The sequence below is a fragment of the Biomphalaria glabrata genome, chromosome 10, assembly GCF_947242115.1.
Source record: "Biomphalaria glabrata chromosome 10, xgBioGlab47.1, whole genome shotgun sequence".
NCBI classification, from domain to species: Eukaryota; Metazoa; Mollusca; class Gastropoda; family Planorbidae; genus Biomphalaria; species Biomphalaria glabrata.
The window spans coordinates 18,967,978-18,979,996 of record NC_074720.1 but is presented as its reverse complement, the minus strand read 5'-3'; the positions used below and the strand labels follow the sequence as shown (position 1 = coordinate 18,979,996).

At 34.1% G+C, this 12,019-nt stretch overlaps 1 protein-coding gene across 7 annotated transcripts in view; it reads left to right on the top strand.

Moving 5' to 3' along the window:
• Window positions 1–10,932, top strand: part of LOC106051310 (EF-hand calcium-binding domain-containing protein 4B-like) — a 38,619-nt gene extending 27,687 nt beyond the window's left edge. For 5 of the 7 annotated variants that reach the window (XM_056045027.1, XM_056045025.1, XM_013206476.2 and 2 more), the window contains 7 exons: window positions 281–547; window positions 647–707; window positions 1,152–1,284; window positions 1,662–1,858; window positions 6,142–6,252; window positions 6,685–6,761; window positions 8,900–10,932. In XM_056045027.1, the coding sequence (XP_055901002.1) occupies window positions 281–547; window positions 647–707; window positions 1,152–1,284; window positions 1,662–1,858; window positions 6,142–6,252; window positions 6,685–6,761; window positions 8,900–8,987 (934 nt within the window). In that variant the 3' untranslated portion in view covers window positions 8,988–10,932. Of the gene's footprint in view, window positions 1–280; window positions 548–646; window positions 708–1,151; window positions 1,285–1,661; window positions 1,859–3,663; window positions 4,294–4,338; window positions 4,439–6,141; window positions 6,253–6,684; window positions 6,762–8,899 lie in introns of those variants that run through there. The other 2 variants (XR_008780308.1, XM_056045029.1) reach the window with 2 other exon arrangements.
• Window positions 10,933–12,019: the final 1,087 nt, after the last annotated feature.

Below are 12,019 nucleotides of genomic sequence, written 5' to 3'. Positions count from 1 at the left end.
TAGTAGAGATATAGGCATAGATATAAATATATATATATATATTGTTTAATAATAATATATTCTAACATAATCTTTGTAAGATTGTTGAAAAATGTTTCATTTCATTTCAAAGTACTTTTAATCTTACCTGTGATAAGATTATCATTAAGAACAGAAGTTTGCATTTTGATTGATCATATTTATTAATGAACACAATCTATCATTTATTTACTTTTCAAAAAGTATTTTTTCAGTAAAGGCTAAACAAAATTTAGATTTCAATGTTTCTTTTTATTTACAGGGGATCAGGCAGGTCAACCGAGCTGGTCTCAGTTGACCTAGACATGGACGACCTGGCAGAAGTGTGTGGGGATGATGTTGATGCTGATGAGCTGAATGATGCCAATGTCTTTATACCTGGGATCAACGAGGATGAAGATGATGCTGCCTCAATGATTGAGGAAGCTACTTCAGCCCCTGAAGATGAAGTTCATCTCTCTACAGATCAACATCATCCTTCCCTGAGTGGGGGGGAGAAGACTGGGAACGTAGGGGGAACAAAACAAAAGTAATTTATTTTTCAGTTGTTATTTTTTAATATTATTGTTTAATGTAATTATTATTTTTGAACTATTGTTGTTGTTTTTTTTACACTTTTATTAAACAGAAAGAGAATTAAAATTCGAAGTTTAAAGAGGTCACAGCCAGTTGGAGCTGATTCCTTTCATGTTAGTATAATTTTTATATCTTTTACTAGCTTAGAAGGTCTTTTTCCAACAAAATTTCATGATTTAAACCTCAAGAGACAGTGATCCAAGATGAGTCTATTGTAAATCAGAATCGCCCTTCAAATGACATCTTTTTAAACATTTTGTACTTGACTTAGTGTAATTAAGAAAATAAAATTCATTATCTTTTGAATTTCAAGATTTTCATTAAAAAAAAAACATGCATACATGTGCTTTTTCCCTTAAACATTTTTTAGAAATTATTTAGCTCTCTTTAGTTTCTCCTTCAAATTCCTTTAATTTCTTGATGATATATTTTTAAAAAAAATTATAATAATGTTCTTTTTGTAACTGGACAACATTATCACTTTCTATTAATAATCAATTTTTTAAATATATATTTCACAATAAAAGTGTTTGATTAAAGCTCATATGATTTTATAGATGGAATTAGCTGTACCTAAGCCACAAAGACTTTTTAAAGTTGTATTCATTGGAGATTCTGGTGTAGGTAAAAGTACAATCATACATAGGTTTTGTCATCAAGAGTTCAAGTGCAACTTCCAAGCTACAATAGGTAATATAATAATAGATATTTTTTTCATCGCTAATGAACAAAACATGTCTCTTTGTATACTATATTCTAATATAACTTAAATATTATAGCTAATGGTAATAACACACTGTACACATTAGAGAGATTTCAGAATCCATTTTGTGCTGTTGTTTTTTTTCCCCTTGGATGTTTTTACCATCACTGAATTGGACATTTATTGGTCTCTATCTTTAATATAACATTAATATTTTCTTGCCTTTCTCTTCATAAGAAAAAAAAGTAAAGTTTTCTGTGTGCCCATTGGTCAATCTATTCAAGGAATGTTTGTTCTGAAAAAAGTTTGAGCAATGAATTGTGTATTAAAAGGAAAATAATAAAAATGTGTTTACTTCTTAAAGGTGTGGACTTTCAGGTGAAAACCATTGAGCTAAAAGACACAATAGTTATTCTACAACTCTGGGACACTGCTGGTCAGGAGCGGTATAGATCACTTACCAAAACATATTTCCGCAAAGCTGATGGTGTCATTGTTGTGTATGATGTCACCACTGAGTCCACCTTTACCAATGTCAGGAACTGGATGACAAGTGTCAAGGTTAGTCAAGAGCTAGTTCAATTTCTATCAATGCAACCACACTTGTTTCAAGTGGTAGCTTTGGGCTGATAGCATGGACTAAACTTGGTTGCTATCTAATTTGATGAACTTTTGAATATAGATCTATAAAGTAATCACAATTAATTGAAATTAATGCTCTTATCAAATTGGTTTTTGATAGAAATGCTTAATAAATTTGCTTTCTATTGTATTGCATACAGTCAAGACCTACAGATAAACCACAAAACTATGGTAAAACTTTACAACTTTAAGGAATAAATGTAAATAATCAAAGTTCATCATCTTGATGAATATAAATCTAGATAAATAAAGAAATAATAAACAGCACAATCCCAGTCAAGTCTCAATAGTAGTGTACTTCTTCTTCTTCATCGTTCTCATTGTTATGTTGGAGTGTTCATATGACTAGACCAATACATGAGATGAACTGCGCAGTGGTTTCAAAATCAGTGAGCTCTCCATATAGTTTTCTTTCTATTGGGGTGATGTGGGGCCAATGTCTTATATGGGCCTCTTGGTAAAGAGAGCAGTTTTGGAGGATGTGGTCGGCATTTTCTGGTGATGGGCAGATTTCACTGGTTCCAATTTTGAGCTTCCGGTGCATGTGTTGTCGCATTCTGTTGTGTCCGGTCCTGAGTCCAAAGATTAGACGTTGGTCTTGTCTGGATAGCTTATAGTAAGCGTCATCTTTCTTGTGATTTGGATGGGAGCTCGTCCATTTCTCATTTATTTTATCTACAATTAATTTCTTCATTTCTTCTGGATAGAGTGCAGAGTTTACTTGTGAGTTTGTTCTCCCACTCTTGGCGAGTGTGTCAGCCTTCTCATTTCCTTCTAGTTGTATATGAGCTGGTATCCATTGAATAACAATTTTTTTGCTGTTGTTGAGCTTTGTAAGTGCTGTTCTGAGGTTTTTAATATAAGAGGAATCAGAGTTTTGCAAGCTTTGGAGGGTTGTTTTCGCGTCTGTTAGAAAGACAATCTGACTGTGAGGGGAACTTGGATGATTTGCTAGCATGGTAGCAGCTAGTGCTAGTGCTTCCCTTTCTGCTCTGTGACTGTCAGAGAGCTCTCCAGTTGCAATGGATTTTTCTAGTTTTCCTCCATCTGGCCATTCAATAAGTATTCCAGCTCCTCCATTTGAGGTGGCTGTATGGGATGAGCCATCCGTGTAAACTCTGATCCACTGATTGCTAGTGTCACGTACACTGTATCTATATTTGGCAACAGTCTATATTTAGCTTGTCGATGGGACTTGAGCTGGCTCTGGGAAAACCAGGCATGCATTTACTTTCAGTTTCAGAATGAACATGATTGGTTTAGAAATGTTAATTGTTGTATGTTGAGCTGCATTTATTGGTTGGTCTTGCAGTGTAGAGTTGTTGATCACGCGATTACGCTCTAGTAGCCGTGGAAGATCCTAAATTGCGCCAGTCTTGTTTTGGAACGTGTTAGTGATAACATCAATCTTGTATGTAACGTGAAATAGAGAACATGTACCTTTTGTATTAGGACTCAGTTATATTATTGTGTAGATCAGTTATTATATTCAAGTACATTTAACCATTGTAATTATTTGTGAATAGCGTTTTCAAGTTCTGAATTAAAGTAACTGTTTTTAGACGAAGAGAAGTTTCTTCATTGAATACAATAAAATACTTAGATCGTATTTCAAATAGTAACTCCCAGATCTAGATGATCCTCTTATCAACTGGCAACTTCTGGATGATCATCCTATCAACTAGTAATTTCTAAATGATCATCTTATCAACTGACAACTTTAGAATCCTCGGCAATCACAATCATTGATGGTGTGATACAGATCAAGATAATCTACAACGTGACATCCATTATAGCATCTTCATAGATCTTGACATCTGACATCCACAATTGATAGATTGTAACTTCAAGCACCACAACCATTGATTGAACGTGATAGCTAGGGTAATTGGTATGTAGAAAACTGTTCACTATTTCCTTGAGCTCTGTTGGTCTGTAATCAGATTTTCTTTTTATTTTTTCAATATGGTCCCTTATAGTAGGAAGAGGGCTTTCGTCCCAGGGTGGAGATTCATTATAGTGTATCGAGGATTCCAGAGTAATTTTTTAAAGTTGGTGTTTCTTTTTTAGATTTAGAGATTCCTGTATGAAATTGGTCCTTTTGAGAAGTTTTTTTGTGCCAGTTTTGTGGATTTTTGTTCTGAGTGGGTGCCTCTCCAAGGTTTCCAATTTAGTGAATTGGGAAAGGTTTTTTATTTCTCTTCTTTCATCCAGAGAGATCAGGGCAGCGGTTCCTCCATAGCTCTTATGGGTGTTGTTTTGATTGCTCCTGTCATTATCCTTAGACCAATATTTTGAACCTTGTCTATTTTTCTTAGGTTGGTTTGGGCTGCTGATCCCCATGCTGTGGCACCATATTCTAGTACAGGTCTTACATAACTGGTATATGTCTTTTTCAGGATGTTGTGATTAGCTCCCCAATCTGTGCCAGCTAATTTTTTCAAGAGGGATAGTCTCTGGATGCCTTTACTCTGTGTTTTATCTATTTGGTTTCTCCAGGTTAGTCTCGGGTCATAGGTGACTCCAAGATATGTAGGGCTGTCATTTTTTTCTAAAGCTTCCTTATCTAATGTTAATTTTATTGTTTGTTGTTTTGTTGAATGTGAGAATATGGTATATGTTGTCTTTTTTGTGTTGATGGACATGCCCCAGTCTTTGGACCAATTATTGAGTTTATCAAGAGCATCTTGTAATCGAAATTTCGATGTTCCTACATATTCTTCTGTGCTAATTAAGGCAAGGTCATCTGCATACATGCTTTTTTTAACTTTTCTTGGTAGGTTTTGATTTAGATCGTTTATGAATATTAGGAAAAGTCTTGAGGATAGGACTCCTCCTTGGGGGACGCCATTTTTTATACCCACTGTGTGGCTTCTTTGTCCTTGCATGCAAACTAAGGCTTTTCTATTATTTCGGTATTCCTTTATCCAGTTGTACATTCTGTGGGATATGTGATGCTGGATTAACTTGAGCAAGAGACCTTATTCCCAGACTTTGTCAAATGCTTTTTCTAAGTCAACCCACACAATTGTTGTTGGTTTCTTTTCTTGAAAGCCGTCTTCTATTTCTTGTGTGATGAAGGCAATTTGATCTGTTGATCTGCCTTTTCTAAAGCCAGCCTGGGCTTCAGTGAATAGGTTATTTGACTCAAGGATCCATGTCAGCCTTCTATTTATCACTCTTTCCATCAGTTTGCAAGTACAGCTAGTGAGGCTGATGGGACGGTAGCTATCCAGTTTATTTCTTGGTTTGCAGTGCTTTAGTATAGGGATCATCATGGCTTTTTTCCAGATGTTTGGAATTCTGCCAGATTTCCAGCTAGCATTGAATATTTGTAGCAGTTTTCTTTTGGCTTGAGGACCCAAGTGAAGAAGCATGTCATTTGATATTTTATCTGGGCCCGGGGCTTGTTTTGGTTTGAGGACTTTTAAGGATTCATCTAGTTCCTTCATTTTAAGTAGTAGTGTACAAATCCAGCCACTTTACATAAAACAGTCAACAGATCATGTGTGTTGCTCATATGGTCCAAAAAATTAAGGGACAGATCTGTGATAATAGGTGATCATGGGGTAAACAATGAATGCAACCTACTCAGAAAAGACATATTCCAACTAATCCTGCCAATGTTCAGTCAAACTTCATTTGTGTAGCTAAAACAAGATTATTTTCTAAAGAGGAGTACTACAATCATACAGAGTGAAGGAAAAAGCTTTTTATACAACTTAGCCAATTTAATATTGAATTTAAGTTTATTTCATGCATTAGATTATCATTTTAAATTGCTGAAAACAAAATTTGACTGTACATAGGAAAAAATAAATTATTAGACATTTAATTGCTAAAAAAAATTGGAAGGAAAAGATTCACTTGTAAAACTGGCTCTTTCATACAAACAGCAAACACATTTTTAGAGAAATTTTGATCAATCCCTTCATTTAAAAAAAATATTTTTTTTAATAGTCAATTAAACATTATTAATAAAATTAGCTGTTTTGCTGTTTTATTAACTGTGTTGTGTGAAACTTAAGATGGTAGTAACAAAGAACTATTTATCAAAACAAAAATGGGCCTTGGTTTCCAATATTTTATCTTATTTTAGGTAACATGATGCATTGACTATATTTCACTTGCTATTGGTAACCAAGCTATTCATTTCAATGCTGAGTATTTTTTCTATTATTACAAGTATTTTATTTATCTAGGAAGAAGTGGAACCTGGAACAGTAATTATGTTACTAGGCAACAAGCTGGATATGGCAGAAGATGATGCATTTCGTCCAGTGAAAGAAAAAGATGGCAGGCTTTTAGCTGAAGTATGTCAATTATAATACACAGATCTATGCATTTTACATTTTGTTAGAAAACATTATTTTTTTTACTTGAATAAAGAAAACAATGTTTGTTGTATAAAACGTAACTGCACAGGTTGTCAAATAAATCAAGAAATATTAAGTAAAAAAGTTACTAACAAAGAATTTAGTCACATGTGGAAATAAAATTTTTAAAAGAAAAACGTTAATTCATTTTTATTCAGAATAATTGCTATCTATCTTTGATAATCACAGTGAATATCCAAATTATTGTATATTAATTATAAATTGTTAGGCACATATCATATGATATTTATTAAGTCAGTCATTTTACTGGGCTTGTTTTTCTAATATTGCATTACATTCCACAACTATAACTATTTAGCTTGCTCCTTCTTTGCATACTTTCTTTTTAAAAAATGTTCTCTATTATAGCACACTGACATGTTGTTTTATGAAACAAGTGCCAAGTCTGGAATAAATATCAAAGAAGCAATGGATGCTTTTACAAGGTAATAATTACTTTCATTTCACTAGAAAATAACAAAAAAATTTAATGTATTAGAAAGAGATCAACATTCATGAGATGTTGACATCTAACTGCTGGATTAAAGTTGAAATCCAGCTTAACATTATTACCTGCTTGGATATAATAACCTATTTGAAACTTGATAGCTAACTGAAACAAAAAATTGTGCAGTTTCTTTTAGCAAATACTTTTAAAAAGCATCCAATTTTTTCTTTTATGGTTTCTCTTTTGCCCATTAGGACAGTTTTACAAGGGAGATGAAGGGTTGCAATTTTCCAAAGTAATAACTTATCAGACTAGTTTCTTTGTGTGTGTTTAAGTATTTTGCCTGTCTTTGCATCTATATTGTTTTATTATAGTAGTAATACTGAGGTCCCCCAGGAATTGAAAGACTCCAACATAGTTACAATTTATAAAAATATAGGCGACCGCTCTGATTGTAACAATTACAGAGGCATCTCACTGCTTAGCATAGTCGGAAAGGCTTTTGCTAGAGTATTACTAAAGCGATTACAGATCCTGGCAGATCGTGTTTATCCAGAGTCGCAGTGTGGCTTTAGGGCAGGTAGATCTACAACAGATATGATTTTCTCTCTGCGGCAGCTACAGGAGAAGAGCAGAGAACAAAAGCAGCCCCTCTTCATAGCATTTATTGATTTGACCAAGGCCTTTGACCGCAGAAGCGGTCTGTTTGCTGTACTAGAGAGAATCGGCTGCCCAAATAAGTTAAGAAAACTAGTGTCAGCTTTTCACGAAAATATGCAAGGCACTGTTCAGTTTGAAAGTTCTTCCTCCAGGCCTTTCTCCATTAAGAGTGGTGTAAAACAAGGATGTGTGCTGGCCCCTACACTATTTGGCATCTTCTTCTCAGTCATACTAACCAGTGCTTTTAAATCCCTGGAAGACTGAATATATATTCATAGCAGATCCGATGGAAGGCTCTTTAACCTGGCTCTTAAAGCTAAAAGGAAAAGACGTTGTATCTTGATAAGAGAGCTGCTGTTTGCCGATGACGTGGCACTCGTATCTTACTCACAAGGAGGTCTACAGAAGCTAGTGAATGCCTTAGCAGCTGCTTGTCAAGAGTTTAGCCTTACTATAAGTCTCTCCAAGACCGAAATCCTGGCACAAGACCTCGCAGAAATACCTATAATACATATTGGGAACCACACCCTTTCAGTGGTGCAGGAATTTACCTACTTGGGTTCAACAATTGTCAGTAACCTAGACTTAGACATCGAGCTGACAAAAAGGATAGAAAAAGCTACCACAGCATTGGCAAAACTCTCCAAGCGCGTCTGGGAAAATGGTAAATTGACCACAGCGACCAAAATCCTAGTCTACAACGCCTGTGTTGTGAGCACTCTCCTTTATGGCAGTGAAAGCTGGTCAACATACATGTACCAAGAACACAGATTGAATAGTTTCCACTTGCGCTGCCTGAGATGCATAATGGGCATCTCTTGGAGGGACCATGTCTCCAATCAGGAAGTTTTGAGATTGGCCAATATGAACAGCATGTATGCTCTCCTGACACAAAGAAGATTACGCTGGCTCGGACATGTCACCCGCATGCCAGATGGTAGAATCCCGAAAGATATCTTATATGCTGAGCTTGTGGAAGGAGTCAGACCCAAGGGCCACCCAAGACTAACATATAGAGATGTCTGCAAGTGAGACATGAGAGCCACAGGCATCAGCGAAAGTATGTGGGAAAACATAGCCAAAGACCGGAGTGCATGGAGACAGACTGTGCGTGCTGGGACAACCCTTGCTGAGAACAAAAGAATTGAAGCGGCCTTAATCAAGAGGGGAAAAAAAGAAAGCTGCCCTGTCCGCTAGCTCTGAATTGGCTTGATTAGCCACACCAGATTCTGCCCCGTCTCAAGATTAAGCCAAAACCAGTGACTCATTTGGGCGCATCCATTGCCTTTTGAGACAAAAGGAGCCATATAGAATACTGAGGTAGACAACTGTAGTCGAACTGTATTTTCATTTGTGTGGACCAATACAATTGTCTTGTCATATCTTAAATAGCTTTTCTCTATAATAGACTAAGATAATCAAATGTTCTTTTCTCTCGTTTAATGACAAAGTGACCTGTTTGGTTGTATTTTTTAGTTTGTTGCAAGAAAAAGAAGACAAGAAGTTAGAGGAAGGCTTGAAGCTAACTGATTCTAAAGCAAAGAAAAGATGTTGTAGCCGGTGAATGTTTTGAATGCCTTAAAAGATTTTTAAAATATATCACAAAAAAAAGCATGAAATATGAAAGATAAATTAGCTCCAGGCTGTGACCAGAGTAAAATTCTTTAGTTTGAAAATTTTGCATTGTTATATATTTTATTACCACAAAATGCACTTCTATTTCTTGGTTTTATCAAGATCCAAAGTTTCTTAATACGATAATGTCTCCTCCCACCCCCTTTTTTTATAGTTCTCAGCTGCTTCCCATTATTCTCCCTCCCTCTCCTGCACAATTTAATTCTTTAAATTTTTTTTTTTCTTTACTGCTTCTTTTTGATCGCTCATTGTATATTTGTCTCTATAAAATCATATTTACATTATTCGTGATATTAATTTTAGGGTTCACTGTTGACTTTTGTCAATATTTAACTTGTTGAGTTCAAATATATATTTATGTACATTTTTGTATTACCAAGTTCCTCCATTTATTTCTGAAAATTGTTTTTTCCCTGACTTATTTGTTTATCATTTGTTAACATGCTAATAGTTTTTTTGGAATTGTTTTGTATTCATGTTTTATTTTAATACATGCAGACTTGTCCATTTCAAATTAGAGATTTGTAATGTAATATTTATACTTTATGATGTTTTCATTTTGAAAAAAAAATCTTTAAAACTGATTTTTGAGAGACATTGTTGTTTTGAGCTAAGAATTTTCTGATTTTCCACAAGATTTTCATTGAAAACTTTCATGGTAAATATCAATTTAAAAAAAAAAGCAAGACTAGGTGATTGTATTTGTTTTTGTTTCACATAAACTCATTAACAGACCCTGTGGGTAAATTTTTTTCAAACATTGTACTGCATACAAACTTATATCTAAATTACATTAAGGATTAGTCATTTAACCAATTATGGACCATTATAATCATTGGAAGACTTTGTATGAGAAAAATATGAGAGTTGTCAACTTTTTTTTATAATCTGTTTGGATTTCTGGATATGGTACTTTGCATACATTTTTTGATGAATAATTGGAAAACAAAAGGGCTGCTTTGGAAGTACCATAAGTAGCCATTGTACATATGAAATATTTTAAGCATGGTAAAAGTATTGTGACATTTGATATTCTGTCTCTGTTTGGTTATTGTAGATTTGTGTGTGTGTGCGTTTAACATATACCACCTTTTCTTTTCTAAAAATGGTCTATATTTATGTGAATAAAATATGCATCATTACTTAAAAAAAAAGGATATGCTTTTTAGAGGACCTATAATAATCTGTGCCTAGAATTTAAACAATAGTAAAATTGAATTTTCAGTAGCACTTTTAGTCCTTGAGATAAAACTTTATCAAATACAAAATTCCTTTTTCCCAAACCTTAAAAAGGATTTAAGTGCAGACAATAAGCAATATAAAAAATATAGTTACAGATAAGACAAAATCAGACTTTTCCAATCTCGCTTTAGATGATTTAGTTATTGAATTCTTAAACATACAAGACTGATGGCACATGAGCATCTTTTCACCAGGAGATCAGTTAAAATATGACCAGCTTGACACAGATGTTCCACTCTGTATTAGGCTTGTCTGTCAGTCATAACAATGTTTTTGTAAAGGTCTCTTATAATTGTACAAGTATTATTGGTTAATAGTAATTCAACAAGTGCAATTATTTCTATTATCTTAACATATTTATAAATATATATGAACACAGGAATCTAAGTCTCGTTTAAATCTCATATCTAATGATTGCTCAATTTGATGACTACATGAATGGTAAATATTAAATGATCATTGTAAACTTGTGTTATATGACATTGGCTTGTTCTATCAGTAATAAGTTTCAAAGTATTCCAACATTTTAACTGCTGATATTGTTTATTTGAAAAATGGTTTGTATATAATCATGATGAAAAGTTTGTAACTTCCACTGTGACTACTACTAAATAGTTTTTTTTTACAACTGATCTAGGACTTAATTGTGTTTTTGTGTAACATGTCTTGTGCAACTTTTCTTATTTCTTACAGAACAGTACTATACAATAATTTCTGCATTTATCACGTATGAACAGTACTGTAGGCTATTTGAAAATGTGAGTGATACATCTGATTTTTCTTTTACATTTAGCACTCTGTAACTCCTAAGATTACAGATGAATGCAGTATTTCCCTGATGATTTTAGTATTTCATTTGATTATGCAGACCAAGGTCTGACCTGTATATTTTGTCACCTTTCATGCAGATAAAAGATGTTATCAGCAGAGTTCTGTTTTGGATTCTCTTATGATTATGAAATCATTGTGCAATTTAAACTCACAAAGTCAAACGGTTATAAATAGTTATTGGTTGATGTTACTTGAATACTGTTGGTGACTTTCCATTTAGATATTGTCTGTCAGGCATTATAAAAGTCAAGTTAATTCTACACTATTTTCATTCAAAACTGTATGCTGTCTCACATTTTGTACACAAAATTGAATTCTCTAATAGTATATTTGACAATAAACTTATTGTATTTGAACTTTTTTTTTTCTAAATAGCCATGTGTATGGTGAAACCTTATAGAATATTAGATTCGAGACTAGGGGCCAGTCATGTACATCTAAGGCCCTATTAGTTCATTTCCCAGTTTAAAGGCTGACAAATCATTGTGTTCCTAGTTTAAAAAAAACAACAACTAGTGAACTGGAAAAAAATATTAACTACAGCTGTCATAACTGTGATGGTTCAACAATTCGATGAAAACCTTGTATTCGTGTGGGAATGTTGTCAGTATGGCACGTCATGTATATTCGTGCAAGAAAGTTATGACTGCATTCGAAGTTAGTTTCGCTAGCTGTTTCTGTAGAGGTATATTGAAAGGGGGGGGACTGGTTTTCTCAGTGGTGCGTCAACACGAATTGCACGGCATTTTTAAAGATCCACTAGAACATTTGAGTGCAGGCCTATTTAGATGTAAATCTCTGCTTTCTTGCGGCTATCTCCAAACATTGGAGGGAGGGGGGGACTGCTGTGAAGGCGACAATGTTAAGATTCTAGCTTAGGCATACGCC